Source organism: Gorilla gorilla, chromosome 13, assembly GCF_029281585.2.
Source record: "Gorilla gorilla gorilla isolate KB3781 chromosome 13, NHGRI_mGorGor1-v2.1_pri, whole genome shotgun sequence".
In the NCBI taxonomy this organism is placed as follows: Eukaryota; Metazoa; Chordata; class Mammalia; order Primates; family Hominidae; genus Gorilla; species Gorilla gorilla.
This window is the reverse complement of record NC_073237.2, coordinates 31,069,347-31,093,224: the sequence shown is the minus strand read 5'-3', so window position 1 is coordinate 31,093,224 and position 23,878 is coordinate 31,069,347. Positions and strand designations below refer to the sequence as shown.

General features: G+C 48.1%; 1 protein-coding gene across 3 annotated transcripts in view; it reads left to right on the top strand.

Moving 5' to 3' along the window:
• The window catches only part of B4GALT1 (beta-1,4-galactosyltransferase 1), an 80,899-nt gene that overhangs the window by 47,530 nt on the left and 9,491 nt on the right, over nucleotides 1-23,878 (top strand). For 2 of the 3 annotated variants that reach the window (XM_063696281.1, XM_004047921.5), the window contains 4 exons: nucleotides 2,121-2,356; nucleotides 16,922-17,109; nucleotides 21,392-21,514; nucleotides 23,628-23,732. In XM_063696281.1, coding sequence (XP_063552351.1) covers nucleotides 2,121-2,356; nucleotides 16,922-17,109; nucleotides 21,392-21,514; nucleotides 23,628-23,732 — 652 coding nt within the window. The remainder of the gene's footprint in view (nucleotides 1-2,120; nucleotides 2,357-16,921; nucleotides 17,110-21,391; nucleotides 21,515-23,627; nucleotides 23,733-23,878) is intronic. The other variant, XM_055351729.2, reaches the window with a different exon arrangement.

The window sequence follows — 23,878 nt, the reverse complement described above, 5'->3', positions numbered from 1 at the left end:
GAAGAGCACAGTGCCTGCTCACTTTAGGGCACCCTGGGAGGTGGGAGCTGGCTCAGCAGGCAGTCTTATAAGGGACTGAGCTTCAAGGCCTCTGTCCCTCCAGGAGGGAGGTGCATGACCAGAGAGGGAGCAGGGCTTCAGAGAGGGAGGCCTGAGGATCTTCTTCCCTGCCCCAGAGGGTCTGCTGCCTGAGCTCTGTGATAGCGCAGAGAGTAAAAGGATCAAGCTTGATTGAGGCCTATCTCTCAATGCAAAAGTTTGCTAGTTAAGAGGAGAGTGGGAAGGGCATTTCTGGCAAAGAGAAAAGTGTGGACAGGCATGGCTTAAGGGATGGGGAGGGAGACAGACAGAGCTGAGATTGAAGGGCCTATTGCTCAGCTGTGGGCCTTGGCCTTCCCTTGTGCAGGGCCACACAGCCTTAGAGCCACTGGAGGTTTTAGTGGGAAAGTAATATGGTCGGGGCTGTATCTCAGAAGAAAACAAACTAATGGGAACAGGTCCTGTGATGGTGGACCTGGGTCAGCTACGGAGGGAGGGAAGATGTGAGATGTGTACTGGGGAAGGGGATGGAAGTGGCAGCTATCTGGTGAGAGGAACCAGGCCCACAGCTTTTTTTCTCAAGCTGTTCAATTCAGAAGGGCAAGTGATTCTGGGAGTAGGGGGTGCTTGGAGAGCCACGCATTATTGATAAACAGGGCAGGCTGAAGCCTGCTCACTGGCCCTGGGCGGGTTCTCGCCAGCATGTTTCAGGTTTTGATCTGTGCTTGTGGTTGGTGTTCCTACCTGTTCTCTAGGTTCCTTCCTTTGTTCTTGTGGCTCATTTGCTTCACAGGTGAAGCTGGTTACACTAGAGTAACAGTTCCCAAAGTATGTTCCCTGGAAAAATGGTTCTGTGGCCAAATAAGCTTGGGAAATGGTGGGTTAAATATAACGAAGGGGGTTTTTCGACTGCACAACTTCTCAGAGCCTTTGGTGTGTGTCGTGACTTTGAAGAAGCAGGATTTAATACGCAGCATTCCCATTCTTATTTGACCACGAGACATGTTTTTCCATTAAGCATCTTGCTGGGTCTGATGTTTTCTGGAACCCATTTTGAGGCGGTCTGGTCTGCAGAGAGTATGGGGAGCCTGGGTTCAAGTCTTAGCTCTTGACTCTCAGCAGAGCCTTGATTCCCTGTGTTGCCTGGACTGCACCACGTGTACCACATACCCGGTATATGACCTTTTCCTCATCCCTCTTCCCACCTGCCGTTACCTCACAATCCACAATCTGCACCTCATCCATTTTTCTTCTGAGGCAAGCACTCTCTTACTAACTTACTTCTCTCATCTGCATCCATGTTCTTCTAGGCCAGAAACTTGGGAGTCATCCCTCCCTCTTTGTTACTACTTCTTCCTCTTTGTTACTTTATCCTCTCTGTTACTAAACATTCTTCTGTGTTTCCAGCTATTTCTTTTATTTTCCCTCAGTCTCCTTTGGGGTTTCTTTGCCTCCATCTCTCCCAGACCTTGGTTCACCTTCCATCGAGTCCCTTCCTGGGACATGGGCACTCATGCCACTCCTGCTACCTTCCACTTCGAAGCTAACTCCCTCCACACTGACGTCCCCAACATGCATGCACGCGCGCGTGCACACACACACATACACACACACACACACACCCTTCCCCAGTTAGGCTAGAATCAGAGAGATGATGTCAGCCATTTGTCCAAGGCCATGCAGCTGGGAGGTGGCAGAGCTAAGTCTCAACCTCAGGGGTTTTGAGAAATTGCCTTCTCATCCATGATCACTGATTTCTACAACAGCCTGTCAGGAAGTCTGGGTAGAAATTACTTCCATTTTACAGTGGAGTCTGAGCGGGGAGGGTCCTGGGCAGGCAAGTGCTTCACAGAGTGACCAGCCATCTAGGTTTGCCCCGCACTGAAGGGGGTTTCTGGGGATGGTTGGTCACCCTAATGCTGGATGTAGTGCCTGATGCTGGGCAGAAGGGTGCTCTCCGTGGCCACGTTGCCTCCCAGGAGACATTTCCTCTGCAGCTGCAGCCTGGCCATCTGATGCAGCCTGTGGAGTGGTGGCGAGTCCTGTGGCCTGCTAACTTCTCCCTCCCTCCACCTCTCTAGTGGGCCCCATGCTGATTGAGTTTAACAAGCCTGTGGACCTGGAGCTCGTGGCAAAGCAGAACCCGAATGTGAAGATGGGCGGCCGCTACGCCCCCAGGGACTGCGTCTCTCCTCACAAGGTGGCCATCATCATTCCATTCCGCAACCGGCAGGAGCACCTCAAGTACTGGCTATATTATTTGCACCCAGTCCTGCAGCGCCAGCAGCTGGACTATGGCATCTATGTTATCAACCAGGTGAGGCCTGGGAAGGTGGAATGAGAGAGGGGGTGTGTGCGTGCAGATGTGTATCAGATGTGTGTGTAATGAGGGCAGGGGAAGGGGAGTGATTTCACAGACACCTGGCACTTAAAGCGAGGAACCAGCCCCCCAGCCACCACCAGTGCAGATGAGGTAAACGCCGAACAGTGTGCTTGCCTATTGCTGTCAACTCTATAGCCAAGGGAAATGCTGGAGTGTTTTCGTTGTTCCGTTTTTGTTTTCTGGAAGTAGCCTTACAGCAAGATTGGGAAAAAAGACAACCCTAATTATTCCAAAGTACACACTGATTATTCCCTGGCTTTGTGTAGCTGTGTATTTTCCTTTTAAAATAAAACCACCATTTAGATGTCAGACTTTTAGGTAACTTCAAAGTTTATCCAGTCAGTCAGAGTGTGTCTCCTGGGGCACCTGGAGACAGTGCCCTTAGTTCAGGTCACATGCCTACATGCCAGCCCCTGGTGAAATATCTGGAGAAGTCTGATTCGTGGGCCATCTGAGAGTTATGTGGACTGAACCGAGTCTGAGAAAAAGTTTCTCACTGCTCGTCTGATCCATATGTGTTGGGCTTTAGCCCTGCTTAGGAAAGTAATGCTAAGGATAGGTCAACTTTCATCACCATGGCATGGAGAATCAGATTGATCTAAGAGGCATCTTTATTGAAATAAATTTTTCAGTTTATTTGAGGAGCATTATTTTCCCAAGAGTATAACTTTGATATTTCAAGATTACCCCTAACACTTAAATTCATGTTTTTAGACTATAACCTCCTAGGTGCAATGACACATCTAACTTATCTAAGCACCCAGTTTCATTGAAATTCATTTGAAGAGTCTGAGTACGCCCATTTCTACAAGGCCCAATGTCCATTTCATTTCAAGATAAACTCTGCTTTAGGTAGGAGGATTGTTGGCAGTTTACGGCTTCCATCAAGGTCAAGGAACTCTGTGCACCTTCCCTATGACCCCAGGGGAAGCACTTGAGGACTGCTGTGGCATTGTGCTGCATCACTTGCTGCAGGGAGATTCTGAAGAAGTGTAAGGTCTCAGTCCTGCCCTGTCCCGAAGCCTCCAACCCACTTCTGGCAAGTGGGACCCTCCCAGGGAACAATTTGTTAACAGACCCAAATATCCTGTGATTGGATGGTGGCTGCCAAATGCTTTGGAAGCTCAGAGGAAGGAGAGAGAGCAATGGCTTGGAAGAACCAGGACATAAACTAGGTTCTAAAGTCTGCAGGGAGATGGGCTTCTCAGCTGGGGCCAGTGAGCAGGGACCTCAAGGCAGAAAGGAGCCTTGCATGTTCCTGGAAATTGAGATGCCCACTGGGGTAGGAAAGCACCAGAAGCTCTGGGGCCAGGTGTCAGAGTTAAGCCTGTGAGGCAGGAGAGAGCAGAACAAGCCCTGTTACAAGGAAACTGAAGCAGGAGAGCAGGTGGTGGGCAAACCCCTTGAGGCTGTTTGAATTCTTTGGCCAAGTGAGGTACAGACCAGGGCCCTATGAACACCTGCAAGCAAGACAGCCACGCAGTTGTGGGTCACCTTGGAAGAATATTGGAGAGTGCAAGAGAGAACAGGTAAATAAATGTCCTGCAAAGTGCAGGTCACTTTAACCCAACATGTATTCATTTAAGAAAAGCTCTGCGATCAAGAAACATTTGTCTGATGCCAGTTAGCACATACCAATGACGGCAAGATTCAGGAGCCTGTTATTAAAGCAGTGGCAGCGAGCACCTGGAAGAGGCGGCCACCATCACCAGGAGCCAGCAGGGATGACTAATAACAAGCCGTGCCAGCTGCATCTCGTTTCTCTCTTGACAGTTGCTATGCCAGTAGATGAGGGATGTACTGTGGATACAATGCTGTCATATCTTATTCAGCAGGGCATCTGACAGCATCCCACAAATCTGCCTGAGTAGAAGACAGACAGCTGTGGTCTGGGTGCCATATAGGTAGGTTAAAATATATATTTGGGCCTAGGCGCAGTGGCTCATGCCTGTAATCCCAGCACTTTGGGAGGCCAAAGCAGGCGGATCACTTGAAGTCAGGAGTTCAAGACCAGCCTGGCCAACATGGCGAAACCCCGTCTCTACTAAAAATACAAAAATTAGCTGGACATAGTGGTGGGCGGCTGTAATCCCAGCTACTCGGGAGGCTGAGGCAGGAGAATCTCTTGAACCCAGGAGGCAGAGGTTGCAGTGAGCCGAGATCATGCCACTGCACTCCAGCCTGGGCAACAGAGTGAGACTCTGTCTCAAAAAAATAAAATAAATAAATAAAAAATATATATACTTGGGTAAAGAGGATAAAAGAGTTAGCGATGATGCTGAATTTTTGAACTGAGGTGGCTGTTTTCAAGGAAGACTGGAGGGTGGGATGCTACGTCTAGATATGTTGCCGTTTAGGTGAATGTGAGACTTCCCTGTTTTGAAGTCAAATATTGGACCAGTAAAATCTAGCCACCAGCTTAAATTCCTATGATACAATTTACATACTCCCCAGGCTCAACACAGTAGATTTCTGAATGTCCTCTGCCAGCTACATGCTCCTGCCCACCTCAATCCGAGTAGACGGAACAACTAACCAAGCCAGCTCAGACCGGTGGCACAGCTGTGCTGGCTAACACTGGGCACCACCTAAGAGAGTGCTCCTCCAAAAGTGTGCTTCCCCAAATGGAGCCAAATACGCTTGAGGAATGCTGGGTTGAACCACGTAAAGCAGGTCTCATTCCCGCAGAGCCTTTGGTACCCCGGTGTACACTATAACCCCAGAAGTGTTTCCTGAGCTTGCCTGACGAGAGAACTTTTCCAAGAACCGTCTCAAGTGATGAGTGTTTTGTGAGTCACACTTTGGGGAAAGCGGGCCTAAGTTAGCATCTCCTCCCAACTGCCTCCCTGCTTTCCCTGGAACACTAGGAACTGCCCATCCTCCCTCCCTCCCTCCTCTTCCCACTTCACAACTTAGCATCAGGAATATTTTAGTTTTGGTTTTTCAAACATATATACCTCCTTTTTTCTTATCTTGTCAATATCATCTTTTTTTTTCTTTACTTTTCCTCATACTTTTTTTTCTTTTCATCCTTTCCTTCTCCAAGGGTTAACTTTCCACCTTAGGAGAATCTTTTCCGCTTTTTCTCCCACTTCCCCAGCTACTCTCTTATCATCTGCTCCAATCTCACCCTAATTGATCATTTTGGGAAAATATGGTCAGAGTCCAGATAACTAAGTTGAGAAATGCTTAAACTCTGCCATACCTTTCCAGTAAAGAATATTACCTAATAAATAATAAAATGGTAATGGGAAACCTGAACCCTGAAAAAAAAGAGGTGGAAGGAGAAACATTTGGAGCACATCCTGTCTACAAATTAGGAACTGCCTGTGTTATCTGTTTTATGGTTATATTCTAGAAGAAGAAGAAAGGGATTTTGTAGCACCTGGTTTTGACCTTTCTGCACTGTTTGTTGAGCAAATAAACCTTATGGGCTGTTAGCCCTCTTTATAGCCTCTCAGCTTATCCCTGGCCCAGACATCCTGCTGTCATTTTGACTCTTCATTCCCACACACACATACACATGCACACACATGTACACACACACACACACATACCATTTAAGATTAGACAGAAATAATGCTCAAAATGGAGTGGCTTCTGAGACATTTAGTCCAAGGGTTCCCAAACAGGCTTTTCAGTATCAGATTTCTTTCTGCCCCATTGAAATGCTACACAACCTTCCACTTACAGCAGGTCACAAGGGTTTCATTCTACTTGAAGGAGGGGCCATGTCCCATTTCCACTTCCTTAGCTTCCCATTCAGTCACTGCTAGGATTTGCCTAGACCCCTGAGCCCTGAGGCCAGACAGTGTAGAAACTTCTGCTCCATGTCACAGGTGAGGAAACAGGCTCAGAGAGGGACAGGCTCCGAAAGTCACATAGACAACAGTAGGGCTGCGGCTCAAACCCCAGCATCTGACTCCAGGTTTAGTGCCTTCTCAGGGCATCAGTGACACTCCTCATGGCCAGGGTGCCCCCAGTGTTGCTCACAGTCTGGTATCCAGGGCTGAGAGTGTGCTGTGTGCTCAGACTGCCTGGGTTCAGTCCTGGCACTGCCACTTTACAGTCAGTGACCTCAGGCAGGTTACTTAAGCTCTGCAGGCCTCAGTTTCCTCCTTGGTGGGGAGGGCTATGAGGCATCCTTCTCATGGCAAACCTTCAGTAAATACCAGCCGTTACTGGGAGGGTCCACTCCTGCCTCTCCACTCTCCATTCATCCTGCCTGTTTCCTCTGCCTGCTTCCTCTGCCTGCTTCTGTGGTGGTGAATTCTTCATGGCTCCCACCGCCTCCTGCTGCACCCCCACTCAGGGCCCGCATCAGGACCCTTCCTCCTATTGGTTTGGACTCCTTGGAGTCAGAGGGTAATGGATAGTGGAGTGAGCCAGGTGGCAGAATCTCAGAGGCCATCCTGGGCCTATAAGCCTCTTCAAAGTAGGGCCACGTATCAAGCTTTACACACAGGAGTGAACTTTCACAAGTTGTTATGACTCATACTCTGTCTATAGTAAGCTGTTAACCACTCCCATTTGGCTTATGCCTCTGTAATTATTGTACTAACTTATATCTTAAAATAAGGATATTGAAGGAATGAGCCGGGAGAGGCTTTCCTGGTTGAGATATAGAAGAACAAGAGTTGCTCTTTTTCCTTAAGGTCTCTCCTCCCACCCCTGACCTTAGCTCACCAGCATGGGAGAATATTATTTGGCTCCTTGTACTCTGAGACGTGGATTTCAAGATATAGCATTCCAACTTCAACAGCAGCAAGAAAAGAAGCAACAGAAGGAGAAGACATCATAGCAAACAGGGATGCATGCTGCATTTCCTAATACTCAAACCCGGAAACGAGACTTCACTCAAGGTGAAGGGAGGGCAGGTCACCGCCTGGTAGCACTAGCCCTAAATTAAGGAATGCAGAATGTTTGGGGGTTGCCCATCATAAAAATTACAAAATGAGTATGCAGGCACAGCTGGCCAGGTGGGTTTGTCACAACCATGGCAGCCCTTTGCCCCACAGCCAGTACACAGAACTGGTCTCTCCAATTCCGATTGCATATCTTCTGGCACCTCTGTTCCTCTCCCTCAGCTGCCCAGGATTTTTCTGGTTCTGACCATGTTACTTCCTCTTTTAAACCTGTTAGCATTTCACGACTGCCCACAGGCAAGGGTCTAAATGGTCGGAAGGCCCAAGCTTAGCATCCGAGACCCTGACCTACCTCCAGCCACTTCCTCCTCCTCTCCACTTCACTGAACTGCCCATCTCCACCCAGACACCTCTGTTCTCCCCTCTGTGTGCCTTTGCTTATGCTGTCCCCTGTGTTCCTAGTGTGTCTCTGGCTATCTTTTAAGCTTCCCTCCCCAACCTCATTAGTTCTGTGGAGCCCCTGGAATAGAGCTGACTTCTCCTTCCCTGCTGCTCCCAGGCTGCTCAGAACTTTCTGGAAAGGGATGATTATCTGAGTTCCAGCCTCACCCCAGCCCCCGGACTCTGAGTCCCTCATGTCTGCCTCCCTTCTTTCTCCCTGACCACACAGCTGGTACATAGTCAGTACAGACGCAGTCAGTGAGTGGAACACGGGGCTCCTCTCCGGGATTCCTGCCCCTTTGTTTATCCCTAGTCTCAGGACTCCCTACTCCTGGTCTTCTGCCTAAATCTGTGCCTCTTGGAAGTGAAGCCTCCGTTCCCAGTGGGGCCAGGTCCTGACCCTTGGGAACTGGCAGGACCCCTCCCTTAGGCCTCTCCCCGAAGCTTCCAGCTCAATGCTGACCAGAGCACAGGCTGCCTGTGACAGTCCTTGGGGTGACCTCCCTTATCAGGAAAAATGCAGAAAACCTATTAATACCTTAGCCTTGTGATTGTTAGTGGTCACAAAACTCCTTTAGGGTCCTTTGGACTCAGCACCTTTATGGTCTCACTTTGAATTTTGAACCTCCCACCTCCCCCCATCCCCCAGAGTGAGGCAAATGGTCTTCTGATTGTTCCTGCGGAGGGAAGGCTCCACAGGTAAGCACACGATGGCCAGGAAGCAGAGCTGGAGCCTGCCTGAAAGGCTGTGGAGAAATGGAGGGAGGGCTGCCCTGAGGACTCTGTCTGGCTTTGAAGTTTTCTCCTGTTTCCTTTTCTTCTGTGCACTGTTTTAGGATGATGGGGTGATAGTTCCAGGCTGGTTGAGGATGGATTTGGAGACAGTCCTTTGTACCCTCAGTGAGCAAGAGCATCTGTCACCCTACCTCAGCAGTTGTCTCTGTCACTGGTCCAAGCAGCTGGTTCCTACACAAGGTCAAGATCAACTGGGGAGAAGCAGACTCCTGGGTCTATCCCATTAGTGAGGACAGCTGCCTGGGCTTATGGCCCCATTGGTTTGGTTTCTGTCTTGATCATCTCTACCATCCCCCCATCCCGGCCTTCCATTTTCTACCTCAGCTGTCAGTGCACAGATTGATGTGTGTGGGAACGGAGCTCGGGAGGAGTGGGGTAGGGCTGGTCCTGTCCTGTAGCCTCCCCTTCCTTTGGGCACTTGGACCCTTTGGAGCTTGCCGGGGTGGGGAGTGGGAGTGGGAAGGCCAGGGAGTGTCTCTGCGCCATCACTGTTTGAGTGTTGCCCCTTTGCTGTGTGCCCCACTTAGTCTTTGTGTCTCTGTTCTCTGGGGACTCGATTTGCTGGTGAATTGCTTCCATGGACATTGTTCTGGGAAACGCCATTTTTTCTGCTCACCCATGACTCTGTGACAAGGAATGACAGCTTATTAGGAATTTGTTTTTGCATTGGAACAGTGGTCATCAGAATGGGCCCCTTTTCCCTCGCAGCTTTGACATTTGCCTCTCTTTTCCTCACCTCTCTCCCTTGCATCCACCCTTTTCTGTTTTTCTTCTTTTTTGTTTTCCTTCTAGCAGGGGCCTTTTGCCTTTACTTGTTAATCCTGTTTGTAGCAAAGCAAGTGGAAGGAGGAGTTCCTCTCTGATCTGCTTCTTATTCTCCACCTACCTTCTCTTCTGTACTTTCCGCCTCCTAGAGAGAGAGAGAGAGAAAGGAATGCCGACCTAACTACCGCTGCCACTGCTGCTGCCACCACCGCTGCCACCACCACCCTGGTAATGTTCACATGTCCTCAAATCAACCCAGAGCCAGGGCCCTGCTGGTCAGGGGGAGGCTATGTAAATAATCCCATGAGTGTGCCATCCTCAGGCCCTGGGGTCTCCTAGGCAAGACCAGGGCCTCTGTGGGCTCTCTCGGAAATGCTGAGGTTGCCGGAAGCCAGCCCGTCATACAGGGTCTGAGAGTTTAACTTCTTTTAAATTAAACCACAGTTGAGCTCATGCTGTGTGTGTATAAACTTTTGTATCCTGCTTTTTCCTTAAATTCTTTATCATCAGCATCTTCCCATGTTATTTCATAGTCTTCATCATCATCACTTTCCATACCTTCATAGTAGTTGATCATAGAATTCCATCATAATTAACTTGTCTTTTCTCTCTTAGAAGTCCTTTAGGTAATGTCCAATTTTCTGTGAGTGTAAATAATACCATAATGAACATCTTGGAGTCTGAAGTTTATTCTGTGTTGGTTTGTTCCACATTTAGGATCATTTTCCCAGGCTAGATTTTCAGATGTGGGATTATGGGTTCAGATATGGTTTACAGATTTTTATAGTTCTTAATACAGATGGCCAAATTGCTTTCTGAAAGATAAGCTTTTCTTAAGTATTTTTCTCCAACTTGTATCTTAAACATCCTGAACATGCTTAGCACCACTGTCTTGATATATCTGCAGAAAGCCACGTCTCCACTTTTCAGTGTGTCGGGCCCTGGGAGAGGCAGGCATCCTGCGCTGGCTCCTTGGAGCTGGGTTTAAAATTGTCTCCTCTGGCTGGGTGTGGCGGCTCACACCTGTAATCTCAGTACTTTGGGAGGCCGAGGTGGGCGGGTCACTAGGTCAGGAGATTGACACCATCCTGGCTAACATGGTGAAACCCCGTCTCTACTAAAAATACAAAAAATTAGCTGGGCATGGTGGCGGGCACTTGAAAAGTCCCAGCTACTCGGGAGGCTGAGGCAGGAGAATGATATGAACCTGGGAGGCGGAGCTTGCAGTGAGCCGAGATCGCGCCACTGCACTCCAGCCTGGGTGACAGAGTGAGACTCCGTTTTAAAAAAACAAACAAAACAAAAAAACAAACAAAAACTGTCTCTTCTGTGCTCACTTCACCCAGAATCCCTGTTGGGCTCTTCAAGGAGCTCAGTTCTCTCTGAAAGCAACTTTATAGCCTCAGTCCAGTCTGTGTTCCTGTGTGGCAGGGGTCAAGGGTATGCTCACTCTTGAGAGTGGTGACTTTGGTTGACCAAGAACCACTGCCATAGCCTGGTCCCTAACCCTTGAAGGCCCATCTCTCTCACTCACTGGGGTGAAGAGTTTAAATCTCAGATCCAAGTTTTGTTGAGAGCTCTGAGCTACCATATTGCTATGGTTAACAATAGTTAACAATGGTTAACAATGGTTAACAACTAGAGCCCAGCTGGGCGTGGTGGCATGTGGTGACAGTCCCAGCTTCTCAAGAGGCTGAGGTGAGAAGATTGCTGGAGCCCAGGAGCTCAAGGCCAGCCTGGGCAACATGGCAAGACCCTGTCTCCCCTGCAAAAAAACAACAACAAAAGCAAAACTAGAGCCCAACTGCTGTGAACTCATGGCTGAGTAGATATTATTAGCCCTCCACAAACTCAGCGTTTGTATAATCCCAGGCTCTTTCCAGTAATTCTCTGGGGATCATCTCCCAGCCTGTCCACTGTTCCAGGATCCACACTTAGGCCTATAGGAATGCCCAGTCAGAGCTTCTGCTGCCGCTGATCTGTTACTGTTTCATGCAACCCACTCGGCCTAGTTCCTTCCTCTTACTGTCTCAGTGGCCACAGAAAAGCATACAGAGGGTGTTTCAGCAAACATTGCCACTGGCTGCAGACCTGCCCCCGGATCTGTCGTGTTGAGAGCTTAGTGCTGCGTTCTTGCATGGTGGGGAGGGGTGTGGCTCTGTGATGAGCCAGGGCATGTGTATAGGAGCAACAGTGTCTCTCTTATCACGTAGAAGTTCTGACTCATTGCGAGTCTTGGCTTTGGGTTGATGGTTCCAGCCATGTTGCTGCTGTGTCTTTTGGTGCAGGAGAGGCTGGGCACAGTTGGTCCCTAAGCCATTATGGATAGGGGATGTGTCTGCTGATATACACACGTGGACCTGACATCCAGGGAAGGCAGGGTGATTGGACAGAACAGTTCTTCCAGAAACTGTTGGGACTTGGACAAGAGTGGCCCGTGGCTTTCTGAAGTTGGTCATCTGTCCCCTGTTGCAATCAGGGGAAGGCCACGCTTGCCTTACTTAACCACAGTTAGGATTTTCTTGGGGATTAGACCAGATTCTAGCACCTGTCCTGAACCTCTCGCCCCGCCCCTACAAAGGCTGCTTGCAAGTGTAGTGCACATACACAGGGAGCAGGTGAGGCATGGAAGTGGAAGTGGAGCCCCTGCCTTTAGCCCTTGGGGGAGGCACTGTTTGCTTACCCACGGTTGTTGCCTCATGGGAATCATACAACAGCTTCCTAACTGGTCTCCTTGCCTTCAGTTGGATTGGGGCACAAATCCCTCCTTGACATACAAACCATGGTTTAAGGCTCCCTGTGGCCTAGATAAAGATAAAGCTTAAGTATCTTAACAAGCACCTAACCCTTCTCCCCAGCCTCTGTGATTTGGCTCATCGCTGCCTTCATGTTTCATTCTGGCTTCACTCATTCGGAATTTCTTGTAGTTCCTTGGCTGTTCTCTTTTCCTTACCGCCTTTACAAATGCTCTCACCATGCATGCTTTTCTCTGCTCCTACAGATGCCTTCTCTCCCAGCACCGCCTCCAGAGTCTATGTCTGGTCGATTCTGTCTGCTGTCTCCAGTCCCCATCTTGTAGCAGTCTCTGCTCAGTCATTTGGGGATTTTATGTGTTTTCTGGCCTTTTTTTAGGGGGCCTGTCTTCTCCTTCTAAAAGCAGCCAGTTGACCTAGAAGGAAGGGATAACTGTAACTCTTGTCTACCAACATAAGATTAGGCCCACCCTTTAAAAGCTGCGTCTTTGAAAGGGACACCTGCACCCAGCATGCTGGCTTCTCTTCACCAAGCGTGACTTCCTACGCATTTCACAGGCCTCCAGAGGTCCCCCTGACTCTCTTCTGCTGTGAGAAACTCTAATCATGTAAGCCACAGGCTAATTCCCTTGAGCCTTAAATGTTTTTAGTAATTTCCCATTCATCAGAGAAGCAGGATTTGGGAGGAATTTTGAAGCAAACACTACAGAAGGCAGAGTCTCCAGGTAGGATATCTAAGAGACATTTGGAATGGTCTGACTGTTCAAGATGGATGGGAAAGCCTCTTCCTGTAATGATAGTAGCCAACATTTGTTGTCAGGCAGTGGGGCCCCATTTTTGAGATGGGGTCTCTGTCACCCAGGTTGGAGTGCGGTGGTGCTGTCATGGCTCACTGCAACCTCAGCCTCCCCAGGCTGGGTCTTCTTAATTCTGAAAAACCCAGCTTTTAAAGGGTGGACCTAATCTTATGTTGGTAGACAATGTTGTCTCATTTAATACAATGCACATGCTCTCCCCATAACACAAAAGAGGGAACTGAGGCCTGGAGGTGTGATGTATCCCAAGTCACATAGCTAATAAGTAAAGAAGCCAGCATTCCTGGGATTAAAAATGCATGTGTCTGTCACTGTGGTGTATTTGGTGCTTGATCGATGTTTACTTGAGCAAATGGAGTGGCAGAGGTACCGATGAGTGTGCTCAGTGAGGAGGGCAGGAGTGAAGCTGGGCGTCTTCCCACCTCTTGCGAGTGGTGGGGCTTGGTGAGCTTGCCAGGGCCTGTCTTTCTTATCAAAGAAGGTGTGTGCCCCGGTGTTACAGCATTTCACCCAAAGCAGCCTAGAAAATGCTTGACTTTTCTGTCGTTCCGGGGGAGGACACTTTCCTCCTCCACCGTTCTGCTGGCCTGGTGTACCCACGGCCCCTGATAGGTGATAGCACCTGCTAAAGTGCACCATGCCCTTCCGTCTCACTGCATCCCGCAGATGAGGCCAGGCTGGGATGAGGGAGAAAGGGAGGGATATGTAGTTCAGGTTATTTTGGAAAACTGCCTGACCAGTTTTAAGTCTGGGCCAGACACTGGGGCATCTCACCACGTTGAAAGGGCCATGGCACCCCGCGCGGTGAAAGGGGCTGGATCCAGGTCTGCTTCTTGGGCTTCTCCTCCAGGGTGCCATTGCTCATGGGCCTTGGCTGTAGAGGTGCTCATTCATGGTTCCAAAATTCCAATTCCTGGGAGAGGAAAAATGCTTAGTTCAGTCTCAGTTAAGCCTCTGCTTAGATCGAACAGCCAAGGCCAGTAGGCCCAGTCCTATGGTAGAGACATGGCCTCAAAGAGCCCTCTGCCGCAGTTGTTGGGGAGTGTACCAAGAGAAGGGAGCATTGTCCTGGGCTGGGCAGCCCTGGGGTTCTACTGCATAGATGTAGAAAGGCTCTGTTGGTATACCTCCCTTTGCTTGTTGGAAAGTGCTCAATGGGGCTGAATTGTGTTTGACAATCTAAGTCTGGGTTGGGGTGAGGGTTGTTACAAGATTGTCAAGATGATTAAATGAAATGCCATTTGAAACACTTATCCATGCCTTGTGTACGGTATCCCCACCAGTGAATATTCACACTATATTATAATAATTCCAACAACTTCATAATTTTCATATGCAATTTCTAAACTTTGAACTTTTTTTTTTCTTTTTCTTTTTTTTTTTTTTTTGAGACAGTGTCTCGCTCTGTTGCCCAGGCTGGAGTGCAGTGGCGCAATCTCGGCTCACTGCAACTTCCACCTCCCGGCTTCAAGTGATTCTCCTGCCTCAGCCTCCTGAGTAGCTGGGAATCCAGGCGCCCGCCACCACACCCAGCTAATTTTTGTATTTTTAGTAGAGATGGGCTTTCGCCATGTTGGCCAGGCTGGTCTCAAACTCCTGACCTGAGGTGATCCACCGCCTTGGCCTTCCAAAGTGCTGGGACTACATACGTGAGCCACTGTGCCCGGCAATTTTTTGTGTTTTTAGTAGAGATGGGGTTTCACCATGTTGGCCAGGCTGGTCTCGAACTCCTGACCTCAAGTGATCTGCCCGCCTCAGCCTCCCTAAGTGCTGGGATTACAGGTGTGAGCCACCGCGCCCAGCCTAGACTTTGAATTTCTTTGAACCCATGACTTACACAGAATTAGCTGAACGCGGAATTCCAAATCAACTCAGCCTGTGGGACAGCCAAAAAACACAGTGTGCCTTTGGGCTCCTTCACTCACCACGCGGGGTTAGAAAACTTTGTCAGGGGCTTTAAAAAAGGAGCTCTTGTGTGTAAAATGTTTCCTTGATTCTCTTTCTGGTGCCTCTCTTTCTCTAAGTGGTTTGCTTCCCCGAGTTCCCCACCTGAGTCTGGGTGGCTGTGGCACATCTGTGCATTCTGTATGCACACAGGCAGCCTTTTGGAGTGCCAGTTTCCAGGTCTTGGTTTTATTTTATTTTTTTTTTTGAGATGGGGGTCTCACTCTGCTGCCCAGGCTGGAGTGCAGTGGTGCCATCATGGCTCACTGCAACATCAACCTCCCTGGGATCAGTTGAGCCTCCTACCTCAGCCTCCAGAGTACTAGGGACTACAGGTGTGCACCACCATGCCTGGCTAATTTTTGTAATTTTTTGTAGAGGCAGAGTCTCACCATGTTGCTCAGGCTGGTCTCGAGCTCCTAGACTCAAGTGATCTGCCCACCTTGGCCTCCCAAGTGTTAGGATTACAGGTGTGAGCCACCACGCCCAGCCCAGGTCATCTTTTGAGGGCATGGAGAGAAGACTTTGAGCATCCCACTTTTGAGATTGTGTACCAGTCGCAAGCCCCTATGACACACTTTTTCCCCAAAGTAGAGGGCTCTGACTATGTTGATCCCAAGAAAGATGGGAAAGAGCATTGAATGAGGATTCCAAAGTATTGGGCCTTAGTTCGTTTCCTCATGTTGGTGTTGTGAAGATTCCGGTTAGGATGACAGCATGTGTGCAGGAGGCTTTGTGAACTGCTGAAAGTGAGGCGTGGCAATGTCAGTACTAGGTTTGTCCGTACTAACCTGGGGCCATGGGAATTGATAAGACCAGATTCCCAACTCTACCCCACAATGTGATCCCTGTGGTGACCCCTCACAGGGCTCTTTGGTCGAGCTTCCCAGAAGGGATCACCATCTGCCATTGTATGTTGAACCCCATTCATTCATTCATTCATTCAGCCAACCAGCAACTATTTGTTGAGCTCTTATTGTGTGAGAAGCAGTCTTCAAGGAACTGGGTGAATAAAAAAAACAAAACATCCTAACCTTCATTGAGCTTACATTCTTACTGAAAGAAAACAAATAAAACATACATGTAATCCTAGCACTTTGGGAGGCCGAGGCAGGCAGATCACTTGAGGTCAGGAATTTGAAACCAGCCTGGCCAACGTGAAACCCATCTCTACTGAAAATTAAAAAAAAAAAAAAAAAAAAAGCCGGGCATGGTGGCACATGCCTGTAATCCCAGCTACTCGCGAGGCTAAGGCAGGAGAATCGCTTGAATCCTGGAGGCAGAGGTTGCAGTGAGCCAAGATCATACCATTCATACTCCAGCCTCAGTGACGAAGCAAGACTCCATCTCAAAAATAAAAAATAAAAATAAAAATATGCATTCCCTTTGCACCAGCACACTTGGTGCCTGGGGACCTCGTGGTTGGCACCCTGAAGCAGGTGTCCCTCTTCGGTCTTGCGCACCTTGCTTCTGTCCTGGTGTGTATGGCATGGCCTTCTACCCTCCATGGTGAGCACTATGAGGGCAGAGGTTGAGTTGGGTTTGCTGTATTTCTCAGGTGCCTAGGTTTGTGCTTGACAGGTAGATGGAAGGCACACAATGTGGTCATCAAACCTCAGTCAACCATATAAGGAAGGTAGAAGTGAAAAGTCCCATAGGTACCCAACTAATGTCACCAGTTTCCTGGATACCTTTCCTGGAGTTTATTTATAGTGTGTATAAATGAATGATGTATGTGTTTAAATGCCTTTTTCACCTTTCCTTTTAGAGCTGCCTCTTTTTAACAGTTCCATTCCATTGTATGGATGTACTATGATTTATTGAACCAGTTCCCTACTGATTCTGTTTTTTGCAGTCTTTTGTTATGATGAACATTCCACAGTGATAATGTTGTTCATAGTCATTCACACACATGCAAGTCCTTCTGCAGGATATATTTCTAGAGGGGAATTGCTGACTCAGAGGTTTTGGTACTCTGTGTTGATTGTAGAGTGACGGCAGAAAAGTGAGGCCCAAGAGTTTCCTAGTGACCATGTATAGTGGACAAGTCACCAGTCCCTGTGAGTGTTTGGCCCAAAGGCTTTAAGGCATTTGATATCACTGTTTTTGTTTCTGCACCAGGCGGGAGACACTATGTTCAATCGTGCTAAGCTCCTCAATGTTGGCTTTCAAGAAGCCTTGAAGGACTATGACTACACCTGCTTTGTGTTTAGTGACGTGGACCTCATTCCAATGAATGACCATAATGCATACAGGTGTTTTTCACAGCCACGGCACATTTCCGTTGCAATGGATAAGTTTGGATTCAGGTAAGAGATACTCAGTCAGAATCTGTGGTAAACATGTCTCTCTCATGTGTTGACTAGGAAATGCAGTCCTGGCAGCCCAAGAGTGCCTCTTTAAGCTCTGGAGCAGAATGCCTCCTCTGAGAAATGGGTGCTTTGTATTAGTTGAGATGGAAAAAAGAGACCAGAAATGCCTGTAGTCTCTGCACATCCAGACAAAAACAAATTTTCCCCTTTTTTTTTTTTTGTTTTTTGAGACAGGGTCTGGCTCTGTCACCCAGGCTGGAGTGCAGTGGCGTGATCTTGGCTCACCGCAACCTCTGCCTCCCGGGTTCAAGCCATCCTGTCACCTCAGCCTCCCGAGTAGCTGGGACTACAAACACTTGCCACCATGCGCAGCTAATTTTTGTATATTTTGTAGAGATGGGGTTTTGCTGTATTGCCCAGTCTGGTCTCGAACTCCTGAGCTCAAGCAATTCATCTGCCTTGGCCTCTCGAAGTGCTGGATTACAGGCATGTGGCAGCATGCCTGGCCTAAGAACAGTTTTTAGCATTTGGGAGGGGCTCTCATCTTTAAGCTCCAGACGATACTGTATTTTCTTGCTTTTTTCTTTCTCTTGCCCCACAAGTTTTGGAAAATAAATTGGAATAGTTTTCCCCCACTGAATTATTTAGCTTGTATACCTCAGCAGATGTTCCTTGGCCTGTTTTGTTTTGTTTTTGAGACAGGGTCTTGCTCTGTCACCCAGGCTGGAGTGCAGTGACACAATCATGGCTCATTGCAGCCTTGACTGCCTGGGCTCAATCCATCCTGCAGCCTCAGCCTCCTGAGTAGTTGGGACTACAGGCATGAGCCAGCATGTCCAGCTAATTTTTTATTTTTAGTGGAGATGAGGTCTGGCTATGTTGCCCAAGCTGGGCTTGAACTCTTGGGCTCAAGTGATCCTCTCACCTCAGCCTTCCAAAGCATTGGGATTACAGGTGTGAACCACTGCTCCCGCCCTTGGCCCTATAAGAAGGAATGTGATTCTGTTTTCCAGCAGGGCACAAACTTCTGCTTAAATACAAAGCCCAGATTTTTCCACCAAAATGCCCGTAGTGAAGAGGCCAGCCCAGATGCCCGACTAGGGTATTATCCAAAGCATATTGTCATTGGTGGAAAATGGCCTTGTAGTCCATTGTTTTGTCTTAAAAATAAATATATAAATAAACTTGTATATTGTTTCCTAATTCATACATAAAAGTGTTTTAAATTACCTGTCAGTGGCCAGGTGCAGTGGCTCGTGCCTGTAATCGCAGCACTTTGGGAGGCCGAGGCAGGCAGATCACCTGAGGTCAGGAGTTTGAGACCAGCCTGACCAGCATGGTGAAACCCTGTCTCTACTAAAAATACAAAAAGTAGCCAGGTGTGGTGGCAGGTGCCTGTAATCCCAGCTACTCGGGAAGCTGAGGCAGGAGAATTGCTTGAACCCGGGAGGCAGAGGTTGCAGTGAGTTGAGATCGCGCCATTGAACTTCAACCTGGGCAACGGAGCAAGACTCTGTCTCAGAGAAAGAAAAAAAATAAACCTATCAGTTGAATAATAAAACCCTTTCCTTCCTTGCTTTAAGTGAATTTGAAGATCCAGGAGCTGTGCTGCAGGTACCCTCTATGTTGGGTACCCCTGGTTTAGGCTGACTAGTACAGTGTGGTTGGCTCATGTAGACAGCAGACCCTTTATTTTAGATACAACTTTTTTTCTTTTTCTTTTATTTTTTTTGAGACAGAGTCTTGCTTGTCACCCAGCCTGGAGTGCAGTGGCGTGATCATGGCTCACTATAGCCTTAAACTCCCTGGCTCAAGCGATCCTCTCACCTCGGCTTTCCTAGTAGCTGGGACCACAGGTGTGGGCCAGCACCACTGGCTGATTAAAAAAAAAAAATTTTTTTTTTAGAGATGTCTCACTATGTTACCCAGGCTGGTCTTGAACTCCTGGGGGCTCAAGCAATCCTCCTGCTTTGACCTCCCAAAGTACTGGGATGACAGGCATGAACTACTGCACCTGCTGAGATGCAACAGCTTTCTGTCAGACTCATTTTATTCTCTTCGTTTCTTCCTGTCCTCCCTTGCTGGGAGCATGAGAGCTGTGATGGGAATATAGGAATGTATGAAGTCCTTCTCCCAGATCAAAAATCCTAACTTCTTGTCTTAAAGGGAGGAAAATTTGAATGTAACCTTACTTTTAGACTCTTCAGAAATCCTTCTCTACCCTTCCATCCCTGCTTTCACCCTTCCTCCCTCTCCGTGTGTGTATCTTCTCTTGAAACACACAGGTTTATACCCTGACCCCTCTTGATTCCTCCCTTGAAGCACAGTGGTGAACAAGGAAGGGGCCCGTGATGCCCTAATTCTTTGCCACAGCACCATGTTTGTTTCACAAGGAGCCTGGCAGGTTTGGGCTTGGGGCAGATAGGGAAGAGAAAGCAGCAGAGACAGCAAAACCAAATCATGTCAGCTTGGCATGTACTTCCCTCTGAAATAGCTAAGAATCCATTTCTGTAAAAGCACTGATTATCAAAAAACCTTATTGGCCTGGCCACCTTTGGTTCAAACCCTCACATTAATAATGTGGACAGTAGTATGAGGTGTGCCAAAGGTGGATGACTCGGCACCTAAGTGATGACACCTAATTACGAATAGGTTCATTAAAGTAGACCCCCTGGGGACCTTTGCTTGAGGATCCTTACAGTCAGAATTCCTGAATATATTTGAAAATAATAATTGCATCTTTATTTTCTTATGTTCTGTATGGTTTGGCTGACTTCCCCCTCAAAGTCTGAGTTAGAGTTTTCCTTAATTTATGTGATGGGTTTGGTCTTTTTGGATTCCAGAAAGAGCTGGGTGTGGTTTGGAGCTGCACTCAGAGTCACACAAAACCACAGCCTTTAGAGAACCCACAGGAAGGCTTTGGGGCACATCCTGATTCTTGACATTTCTCATCAGTGCTGACTTTGTATCCCTTAGGAGTTCACAATTCATAACCACTGAAATATTAAAACACAAAAAGTTTTGGAAGGATGAGAGCCCAGATGCTCTACTACTTGAAAATATGTTAAAACATAAGTTCATCATTATACATTTTGCTAAATCAGGATAAAGTATGAAGTTTCAAAGAAGTTTTATTTTAGCAAATTTTCAGAAACACTGCCTCAACTGTTAGGGCCAGTGTTCTAGTCAGTATGCCTTTGGAAGCATGAAAGCTGGATTGGTCGATAGGATGGGTGTGGAAGGGGGGCTGTGACTGGGTGGGTACAGAGAGGCTCTGAAACTATCTCAGATTCCAGGAGTTCCTGGATAAGGACTTCATGTGCGGGAACAGAGCACAGGAGAAGCAGATTCCTGAGCCACTCAGGAAGAACTGGGCTTAGGCCTGCTCTTGTCACTGACTGGCTTTCTACATAACCACAGAAACAGTGCTGTGTTGTGGAAAGAGGAAGATCATACTTTTTGATATCTGTGTCTAATTTAAGGTCATCTGAGCCCTGATACAAAAGCAAAACAGACAAAACCCTTGTAACTGCTCCCTCCCACCCCACCCACCATCAAAAAAGCTCTAGAGAGGCTGGACATGGTGGCTCTTGCCTGTGATCCCAGCGCTTTGGGAGGCTAAGGTGGGTGGATCACCTGAGGTCAGGAGTTCGAGACCAGCCTGACCAATATGGTGAAACCCCATCTGTACTAAAAATACAAAAATTAGCCAGGCGTGGTGGCACACGCCTGTAGTCCCAGCTACTTGGGAGGCTGAGACAGGAGAATTACTTGAAAACCTGGGAGGCGGAGGTTGCAGTGAGCTGAGATCACGCCATTGTACTCCAGCCTGGGCTACAGAGTGAGACTCCCTTTCAAAAAAAAAAAAAAAAAAAAGACCCGGTTTGGTGTCTCACAACTGTAATCCCAGCACTTTGGGAGGCCGAGGCAGGTGGATCATGAGGTTAAGAGATCAAGACCATCCTGACCAACATGGTGAAACCCTGTCTCTACTAAAACTTAGCTGGGCGTGGTGGCAGGCGCCTGTAGTCCCAGCTCCTCAGGAGGCTGAGGCAGAAGAATCGCTTGAACCGGGAGGCGGAAGTTGCAGTGAGCCTAGATCGCACCCCTGCACTCCAGCCTGGCAACAGAGCAAGACTACGTCTCAAAAAAAAAATAAAAACTCTAGAGAAGCAAAAAGAATAACTTTAAAAGTGTTTATATTCTCAGCAAGCTTTATTTTGGGGATGTCAGAACTTAACTAACCACTGCTCCTTCTGTGTGTATGTTTTTCCTCCAGCCTACCTTATGTTCAGTATTTTGGAGGTGTCTCTGCTCTAAGTAAACAACAGTTTCTAACCATCAATGGATTTCCTAATAATTACTGGGGCTGGGGAGGAGAAGATGATGACATTTTTAACAGGTAATGGTCATAACTTAGATATCTTTCTCCTCTGTCAACCTTCACTTCCAGTTTTTTAACCAATGCTTGGTTGTTCCCCAAGGACTGACCCTCAGATGGGATGCACCCCTAGTCAGCCCACATTCTTAGGTGTGGCTTCCTACAGGTCCTGCAGGTGCTAAAAGGGATCTGTAGGAAAATGAGTTTCTGAGATTTGTACTGGCCTGGAAAAATGTCAAATGGGAACCAAGTGACGGGGCAAGTTTACTTTGATTTGCTGCATGCCGTTTTGTACTCAAGGAGTAAACCAATGTCCTTTGTAAAAATCCCTCATTTCATTATGGTCCTCTTTCACTGTGAAACAAGTTTCCTTGAGCAGAATCCTAACTGTCTTCACAGAAGCTTTGTGTTATATTTTTATTTTGGAGTATTTTTCACATATACAAAAGAGATACTGTAGTATAATAAACCTTTGAGGACCTATCCAGCCCCAGCAACCATTATGGCATGGTCAGTTCTGTCCCATCCACATCCTGGGGCTCTTTTTAAGCTGGTAAATCATTATGATGTGGGTTGTCATTTACAGTGGTAAAAAACATCTATCAGTAGCATTTGAAAGAACATTCTGCTCAGTCCTCTGGCTGTAGAGGCTTCAACCCCACCAGCCACCGATGAGCACCTTCTCCCTCCAGGAGCCAGTCTGAACTCATTACTGAGTTTAATATCAGAATACACCCTGGTGCAGCCTTTCTGAATTGCAGTACCAGTTAACAGAAGGTGTCTGTCAGAGCAACACCCAAGTCATTCAAGTTACCGTTGTGTGCAAACTTAACAGAGACCCACATCTTCAATATAAGCCTTGAAGGAAACTCCAGTTTTAGTATGTAGATGGGGTATCAAGTGTGTGCATATTGAACATGTGCTGCATACAGAGCACTGTGCCAGGCAGGCCCAGGACACTGAAAACCTGGACATAGGGTCCAGACAGAAGCAAGCCCGCTTCCACAGAGGCACTCCTGGGCAGACACTCTGGACCGATATGACAGTGTGCAGGGCCGACAGGATGCCACAGGTCTGAATGGTCAGAACAGCTGGGGAGGGAGGGAGCATCCGCAGGCATCTAGTCCCATGCTAAGGCGGTGGCACTAGAAGGATGGGTGGTGTGTGGAGCAACTTTCTTGAAAGATAAAGGACCTAACACTTTCTATGCACCACTTACTGTGTGCCAGGCAAGGCCAGGAATGTTTAAGTGGTCTGGGATCAGCCAGTTCTGCCTCTTAACTAACTTTGCTGTCCTGCTCTCCAGGCTTTCATTTTGGTCCTCATTCATTTTCCTTGGACCAACACAGAATCCTCCACCCTGTTCTGGCTGCCTCTAGTCTTGTTCTCAGCCCTCCATTTGTTTTTTTCTGCCTTTTCCCACATGTTCTGAAGCCCTCCGTTCATATACTACTTTCCAGAGCGACTTCCCCATGGCTAAAAGCATTTTGGAAATACTGTATATTAGGCCCCTTTCAGATACTGGCAACCGTTTGTGGGATGCTCTGAGAAGGCCTCTGTGACTTAGCCTGGCCCTTTTCAGCCCATCACCTGCCATGTCCTACCCCAGACCCTTGTCACCAGTCCCCAGGAGCTTACGTTGCTCCCTGAGGGCACTAGGCTTGCTCTCACTTCCATGCCTTTGCCTGTGCCATCCTGGCTGCCCAAAATGCTATGGCAGATACCTGTTCATCCTCAACTGGGCTCTGCCTAGGCTTGCTCCAGCAGAGGTTACAAACTCTATGCTTCTTCCTCTGTGTCTCCAACCTCATCTTCCTCTTCTCACCTCCATCCTGGCCCTAAAGGCCCTATGTTTGAAGCATTCACACTGTATATTCTGTGGGGCAGACGCCCCCAGTGTCTGGCACATGGTAGTCAACACCACAAACTGCAGAACCAGTTGTAAAAGGACATGGAGTCGGAATGTGAGTTTTAACCAGGGTCATGCTGCGCTGGGTTCTGGCATGATGCTGGGTTGTGGGCTGAGTGAGAACAGCAAGGATGATGGTGGATGGACCAACAGTCTTGCAGCCGGGGCTCTCAGGCCAAGTGTATGGCAGCTCTGTGATAATGACTTTCCCTTTACTCTTTGCAGATTAGTTTTTAGAGGCATGTCTATATCTCGCCCAAATGCTGTGGTCGGGAGGTGTCGCATGATCCGCCACTCAAGAGACAAGAAAAATGAACCCAATCCTCAGAGGTGCATTCTTTGTTTATTCATACTCCTTCCCCCTTTAGGATGAGGTAGGCTGCAGGTCCGAGGCTCTGGGCCTAGAGGGAAATTGAGGTGGTCAGGTTACAGTGGAGAGGGAGGAGGAAGTACGTGTGATGATTTCTTCTTAAGAT